Here is a 27,017-nt window from a genome sequence, read left to right as displayed (position 1 = left end):
TTCTTGTTTTCAAATGAAACTTCTAGACTTTTTCTAGGCTCAGATCTTATTTCTTCAAAAAATTATGAAAAATTGTTATATGTCTTCGTATTGTATCTCCTCGAGCGTCAGAATTGTAGACGTTGAAACTGCAATTACTACACTTCTTTGGTCCTTGTATTTCTCAAATGGAACAAGCTCATTTTTTCGTGTTTTGTTCTCGACTTCTTCTTAAATTTCACATCCTATTTGGCACAAGATGCTCAGATTTATGTATCTTGAAAAAACTGTAAAAAATTGTTGCATCTCTTCGTATTGTCTCTCCTCTGACGTCAAAGTCGTGGACGTTACTACGAGCACTTTTCTTCGACGTTCTATACAATTCATAGATTTCCGTTTTATCCAATTCTTTGAAAATCAACCCCCTTTCAAAGACAAGAAGAAAAAGATCGTCCATTGTCTGCACGCGACTAGGGATTCACTTTCACGTTCGATACTACCAAGTATTTGCTCATCGAACGTCTCTAAATGCACATAAATTGTCGGAACATTCGAGTACAATGGTCTCATCAGAGTGTCGTTGCCTTTCATCCAGTTAAATATATTCTGACAAGCATGGACGCGCCGTGTGGCTGCTGTTTAGAGTTCCGATCCTAAATAGTCTCGTTTACGTGAAATTGTAAAACCACAGAATGCCTGATTACTGTTCGAAACGTGATAAATCACCGTCTATTACAGGCGTTTTGTGTCGTCGCGCGTTTTACATATTTTTCCGTGCCCCCTTTGCTTTACTTCACGTCCTCCTCTCAATTTCTCTTCTCCTTCCTCGTAATTAAACATAGACATTAACATGCGAAGCTATTCAATTCGAAACAATTGTCGTCGCTCCTTTTCGATAATAGAATAAAAAATGTATCACCAGTTCCATATAATTAATGACATTTCAGGATCTCCAGGACTGGATCTTGATAAATTTATTCCGTAACAGTGGCCATAATAAGCGGGAAAGAGTCGGTAGAAGAATATGCAACAGAGATAACAGATGAAGTAGGTCATCATTGATTGCAAAAAAAAAGGAGCATAACTCGTCGTTAGTCGTCGTTTTCACGACACGTTCGCATGAAAGTTAGAAAGATAACTTGGTATGGTACGTAACTCTTCCATGACCATGGTGAACATCGTAAGCGCGTCTCACAAATAAAAACAGTTCATCGAGATTAGGATGCGACAACGTTGCATAAAAGCTACACGGTAATTCGAATTGTTCGAAAGCGACACTATGTAAAATATCGATTTCGTATGAAAATTTGAGTATTCTAATCTTGTTACCACGTATTAAATCGGAAATCGTGTCGAGCTTGCTAATGAAGCTTGCACTATGCGAAATTTGTCCAAGTACACTGAGAGAAATAAACGAAGAGCACATCGCTCGTAGTAATTATTTAAATAAGTTCAGATTCTTTTCTAACTGCAAAAATCAGTATCCGAGGCGGCGTTCATGCTTCATCGCGATTTATACGTCGGTTCTGGTGACACGCAATCCTGATAGCAGCGTGGCGAGCTGAATTCACGTTTCATGCCAGCTTTTTGATTTTTAATCAAATATATCGTAACATCAAGAGTCGCGCCATTATTTACTCCGCTCCGAACACTACTTTCGCGTGACGTTTTCCAGTTCTAATATAAACAAAGAAAAATCCATACCAGGGTGGCCAGGCTTTCGAATCAAAGCAAGAATGCATCGATTCGCAACGCTGTTTTCAATCGTTTCACATTTCATTAAATAAGTATTCGAAATCGTTCGTTCAAACTGAACAAATGATTTCGATAATTCAAGAAACTATTCCTTAACGTTTTAACATTAATTAAAAATCCTATACGCAAAGTTACAACCGTATTACGATAGAATCAACCGCAGTAAACTAGCGATTCTTTGAATTGAGACTCGACTTCCTTTTCGGTGGATAAGTCAGATTTCAAACGCTATCGAAGATATAGAAGAACCGCGAAGGATCAATGAAAAAGGAATATCTTCAATCGATCAACGTTACTTTAAAATAATCGACAAAAAAAAGAAAAAGACAGGAAGGAGAAAGGAATAGAATTTCTGGTTATTGTTCTTTACAAACTAATTGTTATAAACTATCTTTATACATCCATTTTCAATGCATCTCGTGTAAATAAGTTTTGCAAGCTGAAACTTATTAGCTAAGTAATGTTAAATAATAGAAATAATAATAATAATATATGAAGAATATAAAAAGATCTGTTCTACGTTAGCTTCTGTGGTTAAATCAAATTTGATTTCGAAACTCTTCACTTTGATGGATAGAGGGCAGAAGAAAACCTATGATTATTTTTTACGCGATCGATAATTCAGAATATGGAAGTCGAAGTTCTTTAAGATATTGTTGATACTTATGATAACAAGAAAATGTAGCTTCTGCCCTCTATAGACACCTTGCATTTTAGCAATAGCTCACCAGAAGACAGTGCAATCGACGATACTCGTATGAACTCTATATTCGTATCACTAGAGTCTCTATTATGTTTATTGTCTATGATATAATCCAATATTATAACCTACAAAGTCCTATGATCGCAGTAACAATTTATTTTTAAGTACCTTAGAATATATTTTATACACGAAATATGAATTTATTACCGAAAACGCACGAAGAATTTAGCCAAGTTGAATATTGGAACACATTTTTCAAAAAACGGAAAAAGAATTTTGAATGGTACACCCTTTGTATATAATATATTTTAAAATATCTATTTACTTTAAATATACGTACTATCTGCTTCTCACTTAGGTATGGAGAGTATCCAGAATTATGCGGCATACTATTAAAGTATATAACAATTAAAGATAATATTTTAATTGTTGGTTGTGGCAATTCTACCATTAGCATGTGTTTGTACGACGCTGGTTATAGGTATCAAATTTTGTACCAGTTTCAGTCTATGCTTAAAACTTTTAGAGGCGAAATTTATTTATATAATTATTCATGATTGCAGAAATATTACTAACATCGATATATCACACATCGTCATCAAACAGATGCGCGATATCAACGCATCTGGAAGACCAGATCTTGTTTATGAACAAATGGATGCTACGCAAATGACGTATTCGAATAATGCATTTAGTGTAATTTTGGACAAAGGTACTTTAGACGCTCTTATGCCGGATACTAAGGAAGGAACATTATCTACCATAAATAAGTATTTTGAGGTAGTATTGCACACATTGGTTACTTAAATTTTATCAAGAGAAAGTACATAGTAACATATACTTTCTGTTATTGATTACAGGAAATTACAAGAGTCTTACGTAATGGTGGTAGATACATATGTATCTCTTTATTACAAGAACACATCTTAAAACAACTCTTATCTTATTTTCCAAATGCTGGATTTATGTTCCGTATAGTGCGTTGTCATGAGGCTGAAGAAAAGACACGAATCGAAGAAGGAAGTTCAATCCCAGTTTTTGCAGTAATTGCTACAAAATTTACAAACTTATCCCAAACTGTAAGTATGATATCGTTAATAGAATTATAAATGTTATATTAAATCGCTCGTATTTAATTATAATATTAAAATTTATAATTCTGTTAAGAATTAAATTTGATTATATTTTTGTCTGTAATATATATAATTAAACTTTTACTTAAAATTAATGACATTCAATTACAATAGGTTTTAGAGGTAGCATTAACAGACGGTTCTCCAAAGCGATTATCATCGATAGATGATATGATATCAAGTATATTGTCAGTACAGCAGTCCACATTTATTTGTAATAGCCTTCAAAAACGGAGTGTTGCTGATATTGGAGAAATTTCGTTGGATTTATACAGGCCTGATGATAAACATCCACGTTACACGATTCACATTTTAGATCAACCGAGAATACGTGGCACGAAAAGTTATGCAGCTTTTATAGTACCACAAGGAAAGTAAGTTCGGGTTTGCTCTAAATATATGTTTAATAATACAAAAAGTCTAAATTTAATGAAGTTAACATTTTCTTTCCTATTAGAGAAACAGATTGGATATTTAGCACCAAAGAAGGTAGACAGCAAGTTCTTAAGAGTGCTCAAAGAGATAGACTTGCAATTGTCACGTTATGCAGAGATCATAAGTTTGAGACCTGGGATGCTGTGAAAAGTGAACTAGAAGATTGTATATTAAGTTTAGCTCCAGAAGGACTGTCTAGAAAAAGTTATATCCCATTTCTATCGCTGGGTTCGGATGTTGGAGTCAGAAGAACATGTTATGAAGGAAAAAGCGATCTAAGTGGTCCTTTCGTTGTTGAAGAGATTCAAAGAGATGGCAGTGAATTCAGAAGATTAATATTTTTAAACAACCCATATGTTATTCAAAGTGAAGCTCGTCTTAAGGAAGGTATACAATTTTATTACCTTTGTACTTAATTATTTTATTAATGTCATTAGTTTATAATAATTATTTTTTTAGCTAAATCTCGGAGAGGTAAAATGAAAAAGATTATCGATCCTGGATTCTTAGCTTGCGAACATCATTTCTATATGAGTATTGGTGTTAGTGCCGCGATAAATCCTAAAGAATGCGAAGAAATAATGATCGTCGGTTTAGGTGGGGGTGGTTTATGTACATTTTTGTATAACTGTTTTGCTAAGGTAAGCACGTAGTATTTCAATATAATTCTCAGATGAACCATTACACGTATTACAAATATTTTATAAAATCTACATTTACGTTTTTTATAGTTGAAGATTACCACAGTTGAAATTGATGAAACGATATTGAAAATAGCTACCGACTACTTTGGTCTCATTCTCGATAACAGAATGAAGGTTGAAATTGCAGACGGAATTCAGTTCATCAAAGAAAATACAGTAAATCAGAGGAAATATAAAGCTATACTTTTTGACGTAGATTGTAAAGATACTACAATTGGAATGAGTTGTCCACCTAAACAATTTCTGGAAGTACCTGTTATAAAGTCGGTCGCAGAAAGCTTGATGAACGGCGGCTTTTTCATTTTAAACTTGGTTAGCCGAGATCAAAACATGAAAGAGAAAATCAAAAGTGATCTAAAATCTACATTCAAGTCCATGGCATGTTATTCTCTGCAAGATGCAGTAAATGAAATTTTAATATGCTGCATAGACGCATATGATGATACTGTATGGAAGCACAAATTAGAAGTAGCTGCTACCACATTAAACGAACAAGTATCCGCAAGGAAATTATTAAGTGAAACAAACATGTTTGATTTATCATCCTATATGACAAATTTGTGTATAAAATTTTAAATAGAATGTTGCTATCTAATCATTTGTAAATTATTCATCCGAACACTCTTGTAAATATTACTTTTGTAACTGGGTTGGGTATCTTCTTCATGGTGTTTGGTAACAAGTTATGATGAATGACTAAAAATTTGCAGCCAAGTTGTGAAAAATCTGCTCAAGTTCTGTTAGTAAACTAATTATTATGCATGTCATATCAATGGATCATAACTATCAATACAATTAATTTTTGTTATCTATAAATGTTGAAGAGATTCAGTCTAATGTATTATACATTTTAAATTATAATAGTAATTATTATTAAATTTCATATATCATTAAAGATATTAAATTTTCATGAAATTAATTTTTTAATGTACAATAATGATAGATATTAAACAAAGCTTGTAACATGTCAATTTATTATAAACAAAGTTAATACATCAGTATGTACAACTACTCTGATATATTTAATATATTACTATATGTACATTATGCATAAATAATATACACACATCCATGACTCACATTCATATTATATATATATATATATCATTAATACAAAAGCTTCTTTATGTGAATATATAAATGTAAACAATATTATAATTTGTAAATAACTGAGAAGGATGAAGTATAAAGATGTTAAATCATTTTTAATTAAGCACAGCCTGAACCAAGAAGCAATTTAATTTATCCTGTCACCATGGAAAATACTGTACTATTTATGTAATATTTATTGGAACTAATCATCCCCTTTAGGATTTTAAATTGTAAAGCTTTGGTCTAACTTCTTCATGTAAATTCCTAATTTCACGTATTCCGCATAAAAATAACACCTCTTACAACATTTATATATAAATATATGCACTTACTGCATATTTCAGTTTACTTATTATAGATTTGCTCACATACAATTACAATCTGATATAATATAAAACTTCCACATTATGCTATCCAACATTACCGAAATATTTAATAATATTTCTTATATTTCAAAATTACTAAATGTACAGTAATTATACAAAACCAATCACATTAGATATTTAGTAATCGTTATCTTTTAGTAGATGTTGGGTCCGTTTAGTTCCATTTTGTTAAATTTTTTATATATTATGCTTTTAGGTATTTTCTTTTAGCAATTTTTAGTTAAAAAACTTTGTTTACATTTTCTATTATTGTATGTTTCTTGAATAAAAGTAATATCTGCTATAGATGTAAATTAGACTAACATACACCTATAATCATTACATTTGAATGAAATGAAATATTATATACACGCCTTTTTGATTAAAAAAGTTGAAGTTTCATATATAAAAACACAGGGTGAAAATGTAAAGAAACAGAATTACATTATTAATTAATTGAAATGTATGTGTCAGTAAGAATAAAATAATAGCTAATATTAGTATAATTTATATAATATTTTCCTGTATTAAATGTATAATATAAAAATGATAACTTATAAGTAAAAATAAGTGAAATCCAGTCAGTTATATCATTATATTGATACTGTGTGCAAACTATTTACAAGAGTACAATATTTTCAATTGTAATGATTTAGGTGAGTTTTAAAAATGGCAAACATTAAATATTGAGTTACTTCAATAAGAATGGCAATTAAATTTCATTTGAACAAACATTAAGAAAACATTTGATTTATTTCCCAGTAAATTAACTCTTAACTCTAAAATATTAAAAACTAGTTAGTCTTAATACATCTCAAGAATTAATAAATAATCTCTAAAGGGGAATGAAGAATACCCTGAAAGGATATCCTATAATTGTGCCTTGGTATTAAAGAAGAATATCATTTGCATGGGAAATGATTGGCTTCATTGAAGCATTAGAAAAGATGTTTGCCTTCTTTTATATATAATAAAAAAAGGCTGACAATGAGTAAGAACGATACCAGTCTCAGCACCAACTATGTTTCAACTACCATTATAATCAGTATAACACTTTCAATTAGAATTACTGACAATGAATTTAAGGAGCTTGAACAGGCCGCTAGTAATGTTTGTACTGGTGACGAGTGACATGGCCCCAGAAGTCTGTACCCTTAATTAAGAAAAAAAAAAACTTTTTGCCTTTTTACATGTTGCTAATAATATGTAAGGAATGAATGAGATATTTGAATATGAAGTTGAAGAAACACTTATCAGCACTTTAAAAAATTTCAATAAAGAAAATGTTAATATTAAAAATTGGAAAAACTGTTCTCTATCAGACATCACAATCAAATAAATAGATGCTTAGTCACAAAGCCATTGGAAACAAAATGTGATGTGATAACACATTTGTTGCATTTTATTTTGACACAAGTAAAGAAAATGAGTATTGCAAATGAAAATAAAACATTTGGAAGTGTTCTCTCGTTTAAAGAAATGACTAGTATACTAGAAGGAACTGTTCAGAAAAATAGTATCAGATTTACACTTAAAATGGAGAAACATGAAAAGTGATATGAAAAAAAAAGACAATGAAAGGGCTGTCTGTATCAATAATTCAATTCAAATTTAACGTACCCATAAATATACAAATCAAGAATTATATATCAGTCAATAGTGTAACAGTATATATGAAAATATTTAGCCAATTGTAATAGATTGTAAAAAGAAAGTTAAAATAATGAGAAATATTCTAAAAAAATTCCTCAAAATTGTAACCTGTCACCAATGTTTCATTTATTCTCTAATGAATTTTGTTTTCTAATGTTTCACAAATTTTTTATATTTAACAGAATGTAAATCCCTTTAATATGCAAAAATATTGTACTCAAAAAGATTTTTAAATATAAATGTTTTGAACTGATAAAATGCTCTGGCAGTTAAACGCTTTATTCTTAATATTTATGTTACTTATCTTAAATATTAAATTATCTAAATACTTAATATTATAATCCATGGTGAAAGAATTACAAAACCTTATAACTTATAATCAAGAGACAAGTGAAAATACAATAAAACTCTTCAATTGCATTACTCACAAGTAAATTTAAATTGATAGCTGATTAATTTAAGTATTGTCGTTTTAGCATTAAATCATTTTTTGTAATAACTTTATTTCGTAAAATTGTAAAAACAATTATGAAGCTAATAAGTTTATTGCTTGCATAGGCTATCATCAAAATTGGCAGACCATCTATGCTATATGCATTCTGTTCCTGTTTCAAATAAGTGAAAAACAAGTATTTGGTTTAACATTGGTATTTGTCAAAAAGTATCATCTATGATATGAAAGAATAGTAGTAACCCAAAGAAGCCGTTGCCAAATCCAACGTGGTATTCTGCATGGTCCAAGACTAGCCATTGCACTGGCTATATGACGCACCCAATCCCGGATACCCCGTGGTGCATGACCTCCATTAACATAGAGGACATAAGTAAAACCATCTTTACATTTTCCATGGATTACATAATAATATGGTAAAAAACTATGTAATCGAAAGTGACATCTCTGATAAAACAAAATAGCTGGTGAATTGCTCGACAATACATGCAGGAAGACTGCTTTAACGGAAGAACGTTCTGGAGCAGTAACATGTGCTAATAATTGTTCCAATAATAATGAAGCAATTCCATTTCGTCTATATGCGCGACGAACACCTAAACTAAGAATGTATCCCACTAAACAATCATTTCCTAAACTTGAACACAAAATACCACGATCTTCTGTGTTCAGTTTAGCATAAGGCTTTATTTCTGCGACAATAAGCCCAATTATTACTCCACCATATACAGCTGCAAGTGCATAAAACCGTGAGGAACTTGTTATATCTTCATACCACGAATAAGGATAATCTATGACAAAATAAATTAATACTTTAGAAATACAAGTATTAATATAATTTTTAATGCAAGATAAAAATAACATATACTAGCATGCATAGATCCATTAAAAATCTTTAACAGTATCCAATTACATAACAAAACTAGTTATATATTGACTAATTAATCCTTTATGGCCTTATTCTAGATCAAAGATATACATGTACAACACAATTTTTATTGTTTCCAAAATATTTATAAACCATTTTCACAATTTATATTTAATACATATTATTCTAAACAATAATATACATTAAAATATTTTCCCATATAAAATTTCAATTTATACATATGTATATATAACTTTTCCAAATTACGTAGCACTTTTAAAATATTATTTCCTTTTAATGTTCTAACCCAGAAATGAAATTAAGATATTAGAAAAATTATTTAATATTCCCAAAACATACAAAATACATATTCACAAATATATTTGAATTCAATTTTCACAGGTTTTACACTATTTAATATATGTTCTTCAATTGATATCCTTACCAATTATCGTTTGGCTTATACAATTATAAAATGAACAAACCTTATTACTAAAGAAGGATTTTTATGTCTTTATTTTAAGATAATAGACACAAGTATTTACTTATCATATTTGTAAGAAGTGATAATAACAATGAGAAAATATTAATTGCTTAAATCACTACTAAATGCATAAACCCTTGAAGTTACGGATCTTTCTTTAACACCTTGTATAAATATATATAAAATATTGAAGTTTTACGTTATAAATACGTGCTTTATAAAATGTGCATACAGAATAACATATAACTTTGCTAATAAATTTGGTTTTTATCTATATAAAAAAACATGTAACAAAAATATTTTTTTAAGTCGAAGTTTGCACAAAACAGAGAATAGTTAAAACTTATTAAACATGTTTTCATTTATGTAATTTTATAACATTTATTCAAGATTATTTCGATGGAAACAACCTTCTTCACATTTTAGAACTTAAAAAAATCTGTATTATGTGAATATAATTAAAGATTATAAAGATTAGTTTCCTTTGTTTACATTAAAGTTTTTACATATAAAAATAACGTAATGTTTAGTGTTAAACAGAATTTACATTAAAGAAAAACATAATAGATAATTTTTTATATATGTATATTGTGTAATATACATATACATATTATTTTATTTTGTTTTATGTAATAATCGGTATATATCTAAGAATTTATAAAACCATTGATATACTGCAATTCTTTCCTAAAGAAAAAAGCTAAAGAAATCTTTGAAATATCTATACATATGACATAATATTTTACTGGACTTGAAATACTATGGTTAAATTGACTACGCGCCCAAATAGGTAAATAATGTAGAACCAACGAATCGCTACATTTCAAATAAACTTAAAGATCCTAAATATAAAACCAGAAAGGATTAATTACATGTGAGACCAACTACAAATTGCACTTTGTAAACTATTACTTGTGATATTTAATTTAATATTCATAGAAAACATCGTACCAATGGGAAACCAGTCTTGACAGAGTGCTCGCACTTCCTCCAAATCGTCTGGACACAGAAAACGTAACTGGACATCACCCAAAACACATAAAGGTACAGTTGCCGGTATCGTGGATGTTTTATGCTCGTTAGATAAATTTCTTGCATTATTTTCATCCGTATATTTATGTCTACTTTCTTGAGATACTTTAAATTCACTTTTCTCAATTTCTGGTAAAATAAGATATCGATTAAAAGATACGGCCATCACGCCACAACTTTTCTACCATTTCATCAGTCATTTCTTGAACGATGTCAAGCATGTCACGTTGCATGCAAACGTTTGCTAGTAAACATATTGAGATCCACAGACATTTTGTCCCCCCTCTATTCTTGTCTATCCTTGCCCCTCACTTTCGCTCACTCGTTGCCTCTCCTTTCCTCCTTCCTCTCTCTTCCCTTCTCATCCAACTATGATTTCTAATACACAACATACATTTATATAAGATTGAACACAACCTCAAAGAAAAAAAACACGATTCTTTTCCCTACACTTTACAACTCGATAATACAATGTGTTGTATACACTTTATCTTATAGTAAGATAGTAACAAGCATTTTTTCCAAAAAGTAGAAAAGTTCTTGCGTTTGTTTAATGATTACAAACTGAAACTGAAAGAAAAGCTATCGCGATATATAGCTATAGTATGGATGTACACACATATATATATATGTACAGAGTTTTTAAACTAAACAAGTACTTTACATATCTTTATTAACAAAAATCGCATTACCGATTATTTTATTTTTACGATAAACTTGTGAAATATAACATGTTTAGAAACAATGATAAATTTCTATAAGTATAATTGTAAACATTTTAGTGTATAGTAATGAATTTAATTCTCATTATATATATACCTATATTGGTACAGAATGTGAGTCATATAAGTTTAAAACCTGAAATATCCCTGACACTATTAGTTGTACTGAAAAATATTTTAAAGGGAAGCTCGATCATTTCAAACAAATTGATTATTATCAGAATAGTCACATAAGTATATATAGATAGACTTTTAAATTATGACACAGATATTAAACTTATATCTTATCCTTTTATCATCTTTAACAAGTTTATACACTTATTCCCATATCTTTTACATCATCTTTCATATGCTTATCTTTTTCTTTTTCTTACACGTTTTTACATTCTATTGTATTTTTAAAAATACGACCCTCTACGTTCTTTTAGTTCTGTTTACCACTCCACTTGTGGTTCCCCTCTTTTTCCAGGTTATGTAAGAGAACGAGAGTAGCGGAGGCACGTAAAATCCCTAAAGATTGATGCAAAATTATCTGACCAACTTAACGATTCGTGCAGAGAATCACATTATGTACCTAGAATACTGTGAATAAACACATTTTTTGGGTAACGTCTTCCTATACTCGACAGGCAGTGGCAGGTCGTAGCGTAAGAATGATTGGGAATGCTGCTGAAAATTGTGTGAAAGGAAATAAACATGTAAATAAAAAAATGTTATTCTCAAACTTAATAAGACCCTCCTCTTTTAAGTTTTTAAGCACAATGCACGCAAGGTGAAAAAAAAAGACTACCTTTCACCACTACGCCAGGGCCGACACTGCGGGAGCGACAGTGCCCTCTCTCTGCCTCGCAGCGTCGCGCGCAGCTTCCTATGGGCGCATGCGCATAGCAAACAATCAACACACCGCTTGAACTGCGAAGCGCACAGTTCCATACAAAGACCTTTCTACCTTTCTTCCTCTTAACCAAAATTCGTTACTCTTCTCTACATTTCTATTCTTTCTTCACCCTTTTAGTCGCCTCTTACGACAAGCAGGGATTACTGTGGGTGTATTCTGATCCCCACCACACAGGGATAAACTGTCCACTTTCTTCGTTTATAAAAACTGCTACGTAGTTCACTGGTAAGATTACCAAAACGATTGAAGATCTACATTGAAGTACTTATATTTTTCTTTCTTGTAGGTTGACATTTGTTAACGGAGGAACTATGTTTCTGTACAAATTAAAACCGTCATATCTCAGCAATAACATATTGAATATTGACAGACATTTTGGGAGTCGTTAGCTAACAATAATAGTTACTGAAAGCCATATATATACGGAAAGTACTGAACTAATGAACAAGAGATGACACTAGTAGTTCTTCAGTTGTGGAGGTCCTTGCTACTATGATTTCTTCTAATTAACGTTCACGATGCTTGCTTTTATATAACAATTTTTATTTAACAAATAACAACTATTTAACAAATTAGATAAACTGAAGTAGAAGCTTAGAAATATAAATCTAGATTTTATAAAGGAAAATTATGATGTGTTATCTTTGATGGCGCAGAAATAAGTGAGTAATAAATTTGAAAAACGTAGCGAACGAGAGTCTCTTTTTTATAGATGGCGCGAATTAATTTTGAAACAATTTCCTATCGAAAATATACTTTCCGAGGAACGGAAGTAGATGGCAGTGAATGTGTTTGCTGAGATGCGGAAGTCAATCAGATAACGCCACACAGTAGTTTACTTTGCTGTAGATAATTGTATGCGACCAGTTTGAGCACTTTTTACAGAGATGGCACCAGGGCTTCTAATGTAGGATCGACGTCAACTGTCGCATTCTTTTTTACAGTATCTTTCTCTCTTTTACCTCTATAGCGGGAGATATAAAATAAATTACAATAAAACTACTAAAATATACAATAAATAACGATAAAACTATTGCCACTGCTGACAAAATTCATGAACGAACGACATTGGCAGGCGTGCTGTTCGGTGATTCGCTATGTTGTCTGGGTCAGCACTTCTAGACGTTTTTACTTACAATAGTTTGCATACGTTTTCGCGACTGTATTTACTGCCTAAACTAGGGATCTTTGTCTGCAGAAAATGTAAAATAGAAGACTTCCACGGCTTTTCGATTTTGTTCTCTTCTTTTTCTGCGGGAAGAATACGCGGGAAAAGATCAACACGCTGCGCATGTCGCTATCTAAAGGCATGTCCCTATCGGGAAATCGCTACGTTTCGCTTACACCAATATTTTTCATTCTACCTTGTATAATTTTCCTAATCAGTGGCAAAAACAAGAGTTCTTGCGAATACATCGTCCTTCGTAATCGTGATAAGGTTTGAAACTTGCGACCGCTGACGAGAGTCTACTATATATGTTTATTAATCTATAAGACTAAATAATATCAGCTGGTATAATGTTACCCAGCATAATTTTTATTTGTATGCTTTCTCATTTAGTTAAAATATTAAAGCGAACGAAATAAACCTAAATATATACTTGTTAGTGGTGTAAACAAATGTTTATATTAAAATAAACTACTATATTAAAATTATATTTTATATTTTGTTATCGTTTCAGTAATTTACTGTTACCTGAATTATCCCGCTGCAATTGTACATGTATATATATGTATGCAAACTTTTATATAATAACATTTATATATACATGCATAGGTATAAAAGACATGACTCAGTGCACAGAATATTGTATATAATATTGGACGTACATATGAGTGCATAATGTTCCTAGTGTTTTCTAAAAAACTATCTGTTAGATTGGGTTATGACTACTTTTAAATTGAATGAGATTCGGAGGATACACTCGACATAAATTAGAACAATAAAATGGTTTTAACGAAACCTCATTCAATAAGTCGATCCTCTAGTTGTTTACGAAAATATCGAATTCTGTTTGTATTTGGGATTACTATATTATGTGTACAGATTTACTTGGCTCATACGTTTTTTGGTTTGGAAATTAGAAATCGAAAAGTTAGTCGACTGTCCTCAGCTGAAGTAAGTATCATTCAAGGTTCTATCGCAGTGTTTAGTGCTTACTACAAGTATTATATACATACGATTATTTTGTCTTTTTTTTTATGTAGGAATCATCTGAACCTGAGGAAGATGAAGGTTTACCTAAAGGTTTACGTCAATTAAAGCTTCCACCTGACAAAAATAGTAATTCGAATAAGATTTTACAATCTCATCGAAATCGTACTACTAGAATACAATTAGATCGTAGGTCATTAAATTTTACAACACCTTGTGAATTTACTGGCAGAGAAGCAGTGAGTGCTGTAACACGTGCACAAAGTCAAGTATGCAAACAACGCATTGTCAATGTGACGTGCCTTAACCAACAGGGATTATTATACCCAGAAAGGATACAGTCTCTGTGCCCTCATTCTCCAGGATTTGTAGATAAACCAGTCAGTTTAGGATGTTTTAAAGACGATAAAACATTAAGGATACTTTCTGGTTATTATCATGTTTTTAAAGGGAACAATTCTCCAAAGCACTGTGCTTTTTTGTGTCTTCAGTCGGGATATTTATATGCGGGTACTGAATATTCGTAAGTGTATTTCATATATCTACATTGCTAAACTTAGTTTGAATTATTTTTTATCTTAAAAATTTAGAATTAATGAGATATCTCAACATATTTTATAAATGTTTGATTTTAGCATTGAATGTTTTTGTGGAATGGAAAAACCTTCTCAACTGAAACGATTACCAGATTCTAGTTGTAATATGAAATGTTCTGGTAATCCAAAATATTCTTGTGGCGGATATCTAACAATTAATGTATTTTGGACTGGAATCCAAAGTAAGGGAATAAAACATTTATAATGTTTGTATCTGTTAGTGATTTTGTCAATGTAAATTTGTAGAAAAAATTAATTTTTATTAATAATAGGATTTAAGGCACAAGAAGCTCGAAATGCAAGTACAGACAGCGAAATTGAAAAGCCTGCCCGAATAGCATATTTATTAACAGTAAATGGCAGAGCTAGTCGGCAAGTGAAACGACTTATCAGTATCCTCTATCATCCCTCACATTTCTTTTACATTCATGTTGATGCAGTAAGTATATAGTATATTAACTATTTTCTCCACTTTTAATAAAGTAAAGTAACATTACATTGTAATTTATGTACTTTGCACTCTTAGCGTCAAGATTATCTATATCGAGAAATGTTACAAGTGGAAAAATCATGCAAAACGAATAATATTATAGTAGCAAAAGGAGAAAATTTGAGGCAAGCAAGTATTTGGGGAGGTGCAAGTCTTTTAACGACTCTTTTGAAGTCCGCTCAGCAAATGCTTGCTCATCATCATTATTGGGATTTTCTTGTTAATCTGTCGGAATCTGATTTTCCTATAAAGAGTAACACACAAGTAACTCAGTTTCTTAGTTTAAATAAAGGTATGAATTTTGTAAAATCTCATGGAAGAGAAGTTCAACGTTTTATTACTAAACAAGGTTTGGATAAGACTTTTGTAGAATGTGAAACTCGTATGTGGAGAATAGGCGATCGCAAATTACCAGATGGTAAATTAGCTTTTACTATTCATCATTATATGCTACCGATCACAATTTAATCTTTAATTTATTACAATACATTTCCTTATAGGTATTCAAATAGATGGTGGAAGTGATTGGGTAGCATTAAGCAGAGAATTTATAGAATATGTTGCTAATCCAAATCCAGATGCATTAGTGACTGATCTTTTAAAAGTGTTTAAGTACACTTTATTACCTGCCGAATCTTTCTTCCACACAGTCTTACGTAACTCAAAATTCTGCAATACATATATAGATAACAATTTACATATTACTAATTGGAAGAGAAAATTAGGTTGCAAGTGTCAGTATAAAGCTGTAGTGGATTGGTGTGGTTGCAGCCCAAATGACTTTAAGCTTGAAGATTTTAGTAGAATTCGAAATACGATAGACCGTAATTTGTTTTTTGCTCGAAAGTTTGAATCTACTATTGACCAAAGAATTATAGATAGAGTAGAAGAGTGGTTATATCCTGAAAGGATAAATGAAACCGTTAATGCAAAAGGCTATGATACGTACTGGCAAAGTTTATACCATGCAGCAGACTTAAGCCCTTTGACTGATGATGCACAATTGACTATTTCAAATTCCTTAGCTAGATTAATTTTTCGCAAATTAAGCATTAATTACAAATATATCCGTCTATTGGAAACAACTGCCTATTTTAGACAAAATCAATTTGTTGGAATACTAATTTTTGCCGAAGCTACAATACAATCGCAAGCGATTCAACAAACATATATAGAACGAATAGAGTCTTTGATCTATTTGAGACGTAATTTTTCTACTAGTAAAGAATGGTTGGGAAAGATACAAAGTTTGTCTGTTAACACTGATTATGATCAAAAAGAAAAAACATTTAGAAATTTAATAGGAAGCATTGGACCATATTCGTCTCCAGTTTTATTATACGAATTTGATATTGGAATTGCAACACCCCAAAATATATCAATACTATGGGTAGATCCATATGGTCGATTAGCAGATGTTAATTACATACAGCTTGAAGAAATGACATTAGTAAATATAATATTGTTTTAATTAATTCTATTATGTTAAATACCTTTTTCAATAATTATAACTTTGCTCTTTTTTCAGACAGGGTATGTTAAACCGCAATTCACTGAACACCTAGTTGTGGGTACTTGGCATCTATTCTTAGTTGCTAATTCTTTGCTAGTAGCAAAAACAAATTTTTTAGTGACACCTTTAGCATATTGGAAAAATAAAAGAATTGACCCAAAACGAGCTAAGGAAGTAAATCATGTATCTGGTGATAGTTATCATATTACAGAAGAAATGAACAAAAAGTGGTCACATTTACTAAGTTCCATAAATTTTTACGAACGAACTACATTCAACACAGACAATGAAATTAAAGTTAATTCTGACTTGGATCAGTGGATAGATAAGCTAGTACAGGAACACTATGAAATTGACAAAATCTGTAATGTTAATAACAATAAATTAAAGTTAGAAAAGTGTATTAACACTTACTGGAGCTCATTAAGCCCAGATTCAAAGGCTGATATAAATAACCTATGTTAACATTATTAATTAGTTTACTAAATATGTGCCATTCTCAATATTTTTAAAGTTTAACTTATTGAATATGTGTAAAGGTCAATAGTCTTTTTAGATATTTTTATATCAGATACATGCTATATACATTCATATGGTCCATTTTAAAAGTATTTTACATCCTGTGAAAAGCTAAGAAATTTTTAAGCTAACATAAGGTAATTTTTAATGTCATCTTTTGCACATCAATATTTAATTAAATTTGATTGTTTCTACATAACAAAAGCCTTCTTTTCCTATTATATGTCTGTATAAAAAAAAGATTATGCGTGTGTTGTATGTGTGTATGTGTGTATATATATGAGTTTGTGTGTATACATATATATATGTATAGAAAATTGTGCAAAAATTATCTCTTATTTTTTGGAAATTTGTATAAAGTGCAGGTAATATAATTATACTGCAACGACGTTTTACAAGAGTGAAACTTTTTTTCCTATACATATGTGTGCACGGAAATAAGATATTTCTGAAATTTTTGTTCAGACAAATAATTGCTCTTCATTTGCCATGGTACAATTTGTATTTTACAAGCTAATTAATTATGTTTTATACGCTACAAATCGATACTATAATTTCCTCGTATATTTTCAGAATTTATATTACATTCCTGTAAAATATTGTTACATACATGTGCCTTCAATTTTGTTAGTTTAATAACCTAGTTCTACGTGTTATAAATCAAAACTATAATTTCACTACGCATTTACAGAATTTATATTACATTCCTGTAAAATATTATTACATGTGCCTTCAATTTTGTTAGTTAACAGTAAGTTGAAATTCCGATCTCAATCATGCGTGTATATTGTAAAGTGATATTAAATATAATTTTCTTCTATATTCTTAAGTCAAAAATAAACTAGCGTTATTAGTTTATACATTAGTATTGCTAGTTTATTTATTATCGTGAATTTTTATTTGGGAAATTCACGTATACATCATTGTTCATGTAATGCCGCACGTTCATTATAGGATTACCTCTGTATACATACATTGTCATTAATTTGTTAACATTTTGTAATATACACACTGATGATATACTTAAAAAAATGTCTATGTTATTCCTACCCGTAAGTAATGAAAATAATCAAAGAATTATTTCATCATTTTATCTAACAAGTTCGCTAATCCCGAGAATGAGGAATGCTCATGTCAAATAGCGTGCTCTTCAAATAGCCCGCTGAAGAATAATTATTGAACGTGTAGGTCTCTTCCTGCGCAGAATAGTGTCGTAGTAGTAAAGAAGATAAAGTAGTGGTGAGTGAAACTTCTATCGAAGTGTTTACATCATTGCTTCGTTTATAGGCATGGTTCCACGGTTTTTGTTAGATCAAGAAGTAGGGAAGTGTAAGAAGTTTTCTAAAATTAATTCACGCGTTGAACATTTTTATATACACAAATGAAACATCAAACAAAAATAATAAGATAATAAAAATAACGATTGATTTTTAAATATTATTATAAATATAATTCCTTCCATTTTCTACTTATGGGTTATATCTAATTGCTTTAATCAGTTACTTCTAATTGTTTACGGATTAAAAGGAAGATTTTAAAAAATTAAAAAATTTTTATACGACAAAAATTTTCGATATTCAAAAAGGAAATGTATTAACAAGTATCTAAATAATAAAGAAGTGCCTGAAAATTAAAAGATTGTATAAAATATTGCTTTTGTATCAATTAATAATGGAGGAGAGCAATATAAATATTAATATACACATTTAAGAAGAACAATAATATATATGAAACATAAAATAGATTACATTCTTATGAAATAACTGTTTACTTTGTAAAGCTTATTTCTTAAATGTATTACAGTAATATGACATTTAAGTAGGAAGGATATAACAAAATTAGAAGTGATGCAATAAAATAAAACCATGATAATGCATAGGTTAATGCATCAGAGATTTCTTTTCCAAGGTAAAAAAGCTACATCGTTTACGTATACTTGTATGCGATATCAAATACAATGGGGAAAAAAGGTAGAAAAAAATAGAGTATCTAATATCAAACAGTATTGGTTTGATAAATATATAGATTATATTAAAAATTATGAAAATGTATTGGCAAAGAATTTCCCACGTACAATGCACGTGTATCGTATATTTAGTATTGGTACTAAAGATTTTATCCAGGATGTGAAGAGATATCTCTGGATATTGAAAAAGCAAAATATTGATGGCATTGATAATTTAACAATCGATGAACTACGTTTGTCTTATACAATGCCTAAAGATTTAATACGAATATGCCCTGTTTTATTAATATCTGCCATTCCTTTTACAAATTATATCATCTTCCCTTTGGCATATTATTTTCCAAGGCAACTTCTTACATCTCACTATTGGACGTTACAACAAAAACTTGATTTTATGCTATTGGATCATAAGAGAAGACTAAAACATAATAGACCATTATTCAGATGTATGCAGGCAGAACTTCGTAACATTAAAAATCATATGTTGCATATAAAATGGAGTGGTATTATTGCATGCCTTGGCAGCGGTACACATCCCAACATGAATGATATTCTTGCTTGTTCTGAATTATTTGCTGGCCAACCGTTTTCTCTGAATAGCCTCAAAAGGAAACATATAGTATGTTCTATTTGTTACAATTTGATGAATCTTATATCTATAATAAATGAACTCCAAAAGAAGGCATGTGATAATTTTAAATTATATTTTAGAAAGAATTACTTGGTATACATGACATATCTTCCTGGAGACCTTTTAAGAAAAAAAAATTAATAGAAAGAGGTATGCTAATAAAGCAAATGGATCAAACCATATTAAGAGAAGGTGGAACTGCAACAATGTCAAACGATGCAATACGCTGGGTGCGCATGAAATAGTAACATATTTACACTTATTTAAAGGTTTCATACACATATGCAAATGTGTAATACATTTATTGCATATATTATTAAATTATCAACTATTCTAGGCACTTTCGTTTAGGGGTGTAAATCCTGCAAATATGTCCTTAGAAAGTATGAAAAATTGGCTAGAACAATGGTTTATAATATCAAACACAGTTGATGAAAACACAATTTCATTATTATTACATAGCCCTATATTGTTGGCATACAACCATCCCACAAACTGGATTCTTGTATACAGTTAGAGCAATACAGTCAAAAAGATACTTTTCTTGTTTTTTATTGCAAAAAAATGTATAAGAATTATAACAATACAAAGTTTAAATATCTGTTTGTGTTTGAAATGCGTGTACAAGTTGTATACAACGTATAATTTAATTTTCCTGTCACAGAATGTATATAAATAAATTATGCTTTTATATGTTCACTATACTATGTATATATGTACATATCTACACACATATAATTTTATACATATAAGACAAAAAACATTTCAGATATCTCTATCATTATTATGTAAATATTTCTTCAAATATTTTCTCTTCCACACAACAATGTTTCTTTTTTGGTTCTTTAAATAAGATTCCATTATATTTTAGACGAGTAAGTAAAACAAGATTACTATGTACACAAAATAATTATGATTTATATATAGAAAAAATACTTTCATTTTATCAAATATATATTTTCCATTTTCATGATTGTATAGAGATATTATAAAATATAATTTTCATTTGTTATGTTTGTCTAAACTTAACATAATAGAAATGTTATGTATTGAATAGTCAAAAATGTACATTTTGCCACTAATTAATATATAAATTGTTTTACCGAATCACAAAAATATATGTTACAACTGAAATAAATAACTACTAAGGTTTGACTGTAAAAAATGTTGAAAATATTTTGTAGATAATGAAGTTCATTAGTATTAATCAATAGGTATATAAGCAGGCAGAACTCCAATTGGAGGTCGTTTTATTATTTTTGTATTAGAAACTAATTTGTCACTACATCCTGATATTTCCGAATTTGTATCATCAGATATTTCAACCGGTATATTGGAACTAGCTACAGATTCTATTCTTTTCATAAGTTTAACTTTTTTCATGATACTTTCTCGTTTTTTTTCAAGAGATTTGTTTAAAGTGTCTGCTTGCTCGTAATACCTAAGTTTATTCTCAGCATTAGGAGAGAAAGTATCTTTTGTAGTAGGTGGTTTTGGTTGATTACTGGGTACATTATATTTTCTTTTTAAGTGATTTTGTTTGTTAGAAGATTGTAATTTATGTGGATAAGGACAATGCTTACCTTTACTGCACTTTTTTGTTTTGTCGAATTCAGGACACAAATTTTCATGACGCTGTTTACACTGTAAAAGAAGAGACTCCCAGATCTTTTGAAATATTGTTTTTTAACACACACAAGAGAATATTAAAAATATATATATATATATTCACGTGTAATACTTATTGAAAAATTAAAATAATAAATACTATAATACATTGTCACTATATTTTTCTGAACTAAATATTGAACTAAAAAATATAAATGTTTTTTCTACCTTAATAAATTTTAAAATTAATTGTAAACGAAAATTACTATTACCAAAAAATAGAAATATTTATCACTCAATAATTATGTACATAATATAAATGAATGAATTACTATTAAATATAGTATCACCAAATATTCTAAATTAAAAATAAAAAAATAATGTATTAAGTATTTTTTATATAACACTGTACATACTAATAAACTCCCTTAAATTATGCATTAGAGTTTGCATTTAAATAATAAAATAATCAATTAAATCCATAAATTATCTGTTAAAATTTATCTTTGGAAATTACTGATATGTATAAAATATTAACTATATATTATATGCCCAATCTTTTAAAAAATGTTTCATATTTGTATTTAAATAATTTAATAAAATTTTTGTTAAGTATTTTCTAATAACGTCATGATTAAAAACATTGCACTTACCTCACTACCTTTGCCACAATATCCTCGCAAAAAATCTATACAAATTGGAGTATTGGAAGAAACTTTGATGTGACGATAGGGACAAGCATCTCGTGTACAGCAACCTTCCAAGAAGTATTTGCAAGTTGGCATTTTTTCTGGACCTACATCATGAGATAGTGGACATTTATCTAATAAACAATTTCCTTGAAGAAATCTAAAAAAAAATTATTCCATTAGATGAATGATATAGAATCAAATTTTTTTTGAGAAAATTGAATTTAAAGATTTGTGCTGTACATATGTACTTGAGTATCTCCATATTTTAAATTCAATTTCTATAAAAACTCTTCTTAGTTACATCATCCACTCTGATACCCCCTTTCAAATAATTGTTTATTGACATAAATAAGAACATAATCTTACTTTTTACACAGACTAATTTGTTTCTTATCGTGACGTTTCACACAAATTCCTTTCTCATGATTTGAACAATATCCAAATTTTTGAAATATTAAACATGGTTGATTATTTTTCTGCATCTTGTTGCGTAATATCTGTATACTTTTTTGTTTGACTTTATTGCTGTAAATGACAAAAAATAGTACAATAATATTTTACTTTGTAGGGAATAACAGGAATATCAAATATGTGAACACATTTATAAAATATATAAGAGAGATACAGAAAGAAAGATTATGCGGAAGTTGAGTGATAAAATATGCAGATGATGAAATACAAACGATAATTACATACCTTATATTATTTCTATAATTTACTTTTTGTAAGATGCTGGATGACACCTTACTTTCATTCGCTGTACTTAATATTTTTGTACTGAAGTTTCCTGACATTTCCTTCACAGATTTTACTCTGCATAATTTTTTTCCATTAGTTGTTATAATAAATTTGTCAGCTTTAAAATTTGTGGTTCGTTTTTCTGAAATTGGAAGATATGAAAATATATAAATGGAATTTATATAATACATGCATTTTATATTATGACTTACTTTTAATTCCATAACTTTTACGTACTAAATGATTCTTGGAAGATTTATAAACAATTCCCCCAATTGTGATTAATTCCATTTTATTATTTCTGTAAAATATTTGTAAGTATGGTTAATTTTTAGAAAATTGGATTATAAACTGATTGGAATTAATAAATAAATAGAATTCTTCGGATACATACACAGTCTTTTTTTGAGCAAGGGCAGCGGATTCTCCAGTATTTATTTTTGGTGCTGTTCGATCTATTCTGTATTTGTTTATTTTAGGTTTTATAATTGGCAATTTTACAAAGTTATTATCTTTACTAATTGACTGTTGTAAAGCATTTATTCTCGTTTTTACAGTTCTCTGAGATGCAGGCTTAACATTTTTTACTATCGAATTTAATGATTTTTTAGTCTTACAAAGTTCTGCTTGAGATGTGCTTAATGACTTTCTCGATCCACGCCTTACACGTACAAGTTTTCTTTGTGATAATATTACAATATTAGAATTATTTAGTTTCTTTTGATTGGGAATAACTTTTGGAGAATTTGCATTTTTAACAAACTTTAATCTCGAACAAACAGAATGTGTAATATTTTGTTTAACTACTTCTTTCTGTTCTATAGGTTTAGATTGTACAGAGGAAGATAACTTTTTCATTAATTTTGGATTAACATGTACCGATTTCTGTACAGAATGTTGGTTCGTACCTATTGCACTTGTTATACTTATAGAATTACTTTGCACATTTTCATTAGATTTGATAACATTTTTCATCATCTTTGGATTAACATGCACCAAAGGCTTTGTATGCAATTTTGGATTAATATAGATTGCAGAATTTTGATGTTTAAAGTTTGGATTAATGTACACATTAGTGCTTGTTAATTTATCACATGAAGTGGTATTAAGTGTTCTAGACAATTGTTGAGATCTATTAAGTAAGTTTATAGATTCTTGTGATTTTGTATAATTTAAGTTTTGGTTAACGATAGGTTTCTCGATACAACAAAACTTGTTTGACGAGCTTTTCTTGTAATCCTCTATTAAACCTAAAATAAATAATATTTATTTTGAGAAAGAACATATTACAAATACACATTACATGTGAAATAATTGAATAAAATATATTATTAAAATTACATGTTACAGAAATTACATATCATGCTATTAATAATCATAATTGGTGTAGCTACTTGAATACTTGATTATTTTTGTTTTAGATAAACTTATGTGTATGTTTACTATTGCAAAACTAGCCTAGACGCATTACTTTTTTCTATTATTTTTACGCCTTAATATTTATACACGTAATAGTTGTTTAAATAATACATGAAACGATAACGTAATTCTATTTTTTTGTTAGACTTACATATGCGTAGATAAAACTGTTGTTCGTCACAACGTTCAACGTTAAGGTAATTTGACTAAAATATAAACTTACGTGTTAAATAGTGTATTTCTCCGATTAAAGTTTCATCCATATTTAACACTATAAAATTATTTTTCCGGTTATACGTATATCTATTATTTAATAAAATGGAGAAAGATAGAATTAAGGCTATAACTACACAGTGGAACACGTTTATTTCACAAATCACTGTATACTTATGTATGAATCATATGACGTACATATGTTGACCAAAGAGTATAGTTACACTAAGAAGGGCGACACTTCGAGCAATATCTTTATAATTCTTGCTTGACCTTGGTCTTTCAATTGTCTGTTTGATTAGGCGGGATATTTAAATCGGTTAAATGTATTTCTCATTAATTAAATCGATAATTAATATTATTTATTCAGATACTGAATAAACGAACAGAAATAAATAGAATAATATGCCGACTATGAGTTGCACAAGCGATGTACCAAAGAAGTCATTCTTACATCAAATGTTTTATAATTTTTTTTTCGTAAAAAATGGTAAGCATAATATGTTGTACTTCACACGTTGCTATTTTATTTCTCATTGTGTTTTAAAATATTGAATATTAAGATTCGATGTATAAAATACTTAAAGTTGGAATGATTTCTGCGCATACTTCTTACGCATTTTCTGCTCTGTAAATCCCTGGCTGACATTTGTGTTAGTGTCAAACCAGACGTCAGAATCATTGAAACAGTCTGTATAAAGTACTCGAATTAAGTCTGCACACATATTTGTATATTTTCTATAGAAACATAAACTAAGTGTATGCATATATCTATAATTTTGTTTAGTTATTAATATTATATTGTATCTAAATAATATATAGCACTATTAAGGAGAAAATGGGAATTATTTGTTGGCGTTAAAGCAATGAAGATAATTTATATACTTGTATTCTAAATTGCGTATATATATATATGCATGCAATAATGCAATTATGTTTGCACGTTATTATTATGGGACTTCAAACTAAAAATGTGATTCACATTAAGATTTACTATCAATTATGGAATTATTTCATGATACGAAGTAAATTTTAGTTATTAATTGATAAAGTTTAACGAAGTGAAGGATAAATTCGCGCTCTGCATACCGTTTTGCTTAACTAATACGCAAACGCAGTAGATATTGATCTATGTCTGTGAATATACTGGGTCGCATATAAAAGCTCTGTAACTCACCACTATAACTTATAGACATACACTTCAGATTAAGAGAAATACCATTTTTTCTGCAGATGAAAAACGAAAGATCATTACGCATATACAGATATTATTATATCTCTCCTTTTTATTTAGTAAGTATTTGGTTTCATATTTTTGTGGAAATCAATATAAATACTTGTCTGTACTATTTAAACTACTTTTAGTTCACTCTTTATGTTTTAATAAAATATATTTATTGTGTAATAAAAGCTTTTACAGGATGGTCTACGAATTGTTTTTCACGATATTTGATCTACTTATAGTAATTTAGATGCTTTCAAATAAAAGAAAAATATTGATATTAAATAAAGAATTTACAGATGTACAAAATCTTTTGGAAAATATCAATTTTTCACAACAGCACCATATATGCTCCGCATCATATTTTTTTAAAATATTATTTTTGATACGTGGTAATATGTTTCATCTTAGTTACTCGTAATAATGAATAAAATTATCGTCGATATTAAGAAGAATTAATAAAACCTAATATTTGTATAATATTACATAAAAATATTGTAATAACAGTAAAAATAATTGTGTAAAAAATTTAGAAATACACATGGTACATATGTGTATCAGATATTGTTTATATTTAAATATTTATAACACACTGAATAAAATATTTTAATGGAATAGATTTAGTTGAATGCTTTTGTATTATACACAACAAATGATAAGTACCATAAAAATATCCAAATGATACAAATTTATACGAGATATGGAAGGTAATATGAAAATCTTCCTGACAATGTAAATTAGATCGAATCAAATCTATACTGGCAATAATTAATATTAAATTAATAAACAACCGTATTTTAAGTTCAATTCAAATGTACGATGTACAATTAATCTGCTATGTTTGATAATGAAATAAAGCTATGGAATCTTAATCGATCATTCTTAATATCCAATGACTCCTCGTTAAAGTCGTTGATTATTAATGATAGAATTCCAATGATCCTATTCAGATTGGAATTAATTTAAATATAGAGAAGGAGA

At 29.2% G+C, this 27,017-nt stretch overlaps 5 protein-coding genes across 7 annotated transcripts; 3 read left to right on the top strand and 2 right to left on the bottom strand.

Annotated features, from left to right (window-relative positions):
• Positions 1–2,541: 2,541 nt before the first annotated feature.
• Positions 2,542–5,345, top strand: LOC143432992 (eEF1A lysine and N-terminal methyltransferase homolog). Its single transcript, XM_076910029.1, has 8 exons — positions 2,542–2,720; positions 2,796–2,918; positions 3,001–3,217; positions 3,298–3,516; positions 3,685–3,944; positions 4,028–4,392; positions 4,465–4,646; positions 4,737–5,345. Exons 1-8 carry the CDS (start codon positions 2,632–2,634, stop codon positions 5,283–5,285), a joined length of 2,004 nt encoding a protein of 667 aa, XP_076766144.1. The 5' UTR covers positions 2,542–2,631; the 3' UTR covers positions 5,286–5,345.
• A 1,364-nt stretch (positions 5,346–6,709) lies between these two features.
• Positions 6,710–11,264, bottom strand: Naa60 (N-alpha-acetyltransferase 60). Its single transcript, XM_076910041.1, has 2 exons — positions 10,574–11,264; positions 6,710–9,061 (listed from the first exon to the last, which is right to left on the bottom strand). The coding sequence occupies exons 1-2, from the start codon at positions 10,818–10,820 to the stop codon at positions 8,484–8,486; spliced, it is 825 nt and encodes a 274-aa protein (XP_076766156.1). The 5' UTR covers positions 10,821–11,264; the 3' UTR covers positions 6,710–8,483.
• Positions 11,265–14,032: 2,768 nt separating this feature from the next.
• Positions 14,033–17,619, top strand: Oxt (Xylosyltransferase oxt). Of its 3 annotated transcripts, XM_076909925.1 has the most exons (8): positions 14,033–14,393; positions 14,483–14,558; positions 14,793–14,952; positions 15,065–15,207; positions 15,298–15,464; positions 15,552–15,933; positions 16,016–16,965; positions 17,044–17,619. In XM_076909925.1, the coding sequence occupies exons 1-8, from the start codon at positions 14,223–14,225 to the stop codon at positions 17,491–17,493; spliced, it is 2,499 nt and encodes an 832-aa protein (XP_076766040.1). In that variant the 5' UTR covers positions 14,033–14,222; the 3' UTR covers positions 17,494–17,619. The 3 variants fall into 3 exon arrangements, with proteins under 3 accessions (XP_076766040.1, XP_076766039.1, XP_076766041.1); XM_076909924.1 differs by having other exon boundaries at positions 14,483–14,952; XM_076909926.1 differs by lacking the exons at positions 14,033–14,393; positions 14,483–14,558 and adding an exon at positions 14,675–14,698.
• A 1,761-nt stretch (positions 17,620–19,380) lies between these two features.
• Positions 19,381–20,745, top strand: LOC143432759 (LETM1 domain-containing protein 1). The gene is made up of 3 exons (XM_076909646.1): positions 19,381–20,132; positions 20,225–20,374; positions 20,482–20,745. The coding sequence occupies exons 1-3, from the start codon at positions 19,413–19,415 to the stop codon at positions 20,659–20,661; spliced, it is 1,050 nt and encodes a 349-aa protein (XP_076765761.1). The 5' UTR covers positions 19,381–19,412; the 3' UTR covers positions 20,662–20,745.
• Zc3h3 (zinc finger CCCH domain-containing protein 3) lies at positions 20,681–25,037 on the bottom strand. Its single transcript, XM_076909645.1, has 7 exons — positions 24,825–25,037; positions 23,577–24,432; positions 23,395–23,483; positions 23,141–23,324; positions 22,811–22,969; positions 22,406–22,601; positions 20,681–21,788 (listed from the first exon to the last, which is right to left on the bottom strand). The coding sequence occupies exons 1-7, from the start codon at positions 24,862–24,864 to the stop codon at positions 21,348–21,350; spliced, it is 1,965 nt and encodes a 654-aa protein (XP_076765760.1). The 5' UTR covers positions 24,865–25,037; the 3' UTR covers positions 20,681–21,347.
• Positions 25,038–27,017: the final 1,980 nt, after the last annotated feature.

Source organism: Xylocopa sonorina, chromosome 2 (genome assembly GCF_050948175.1).
Source record: "Xylocopa sonorina isolate GNS202 chromosome 2, iyXylSono1_principal, whole genome shotgun sequence".
NCBI lineage: Eukaryota > Metazoa > Arthropoda > Insecta > Hymenoptera > Apidae > Xylocopa > Xylocopa sonorina.
This window is presented reverse-complemented; position numbering and strand designations above follow the sequence as displayed.

Coding starts and splice junctions, on each gene's coding strand:
- LOC143432759 (XM_076909646.1), top strand. CDS start 19,413: ATGATAATGCATAGGTTAATGCATCAGAGATTTCTTTTCCAAGGTAAA. Junction 20,133..20,224: donor GCCTCAAAAGGAAACATATA/GTATGTTCTATT, acceptor ATTATATTTTAG/AAAGAATTACTTGGTATACA. Junction 20,375..20,481: donor CAAACGATGCAATACGCTGG/GTGCGCATGAAA, acceptor CAACTATTCTAG/GCACTTTCGTTTAGGGGTGT.
- Naa60 (XM_076910041.1), bottom strand. CDS start 10,820: ATGGCCGTATCTTTTAATCGATATCTTATTTTACCAGAAATTGAGAAA. Junction 9,062..10,573: donor TCAAGACTGGTTTCCCATTG/GTACGATGTTTT, acceptor ATTTTGTCATAG/ATTATCCTTATTCGTGGTAT.
- Oxt (XM_076909924.1), top strand. CDS start 14,223: ATGGTTTTAACGAAACCTCATTCAATAAGTCGATCCTCTAGTTGTTTA. Junction 14,953..15,064: donor TATGCGGGTACTGAATATTC/GTAAGTGTATTT, acceptor GTTTGATTTTAG/CATTGAATGTTTTTGTGGAA. Junction 16,966..17,043: donor AGCTTGAAGAAATGACATTA/GTAAATATAATA, acceptor CTCTTTTTTCAG/ACAGGGTATGTTAAACCGCA.
- Zc3h3 (XM_076909645.1), bottom strand. CDS start 24,864: ATGGATGAAACTTTAATCGGAGAAATACACTATTTAACAC. Junction 24,433..24,824: donor AGAAATACACTATTTAACAC/GTAAGTTTATAT, acceptor TATTTATTTTAG/GTTTAATAGAGGATTACAAG. Junction 22,602..22,810: donor CAAATTAGTCTGTGTAAAAA/GTAAGATTATGT, acceptor ATTTTTTTTTAG/ATTTCTTCAAGGAAATTGTT.
- LOC143432992 (XM_076910029.1), top strand. CDS start 2,632: ATGAATTTATTACCGAAAACGCACGAAGAATTTAGCCAAGTTGAATAT. Junction 2,721..2,795: donor CGGAAAAAGAATTTTGAATG/GTACACCCTTTG, acceptor CTTCTCACTTAG/GTATGGAGAGTATCCAGAAT. Junction 4,393..4,464: donor TGAAGCTCGTCTTAAGGAAG/GTATACAATTTT, acceptor TTATTTTTTTAG/CTAAATCTCGGAGAGGTAAA.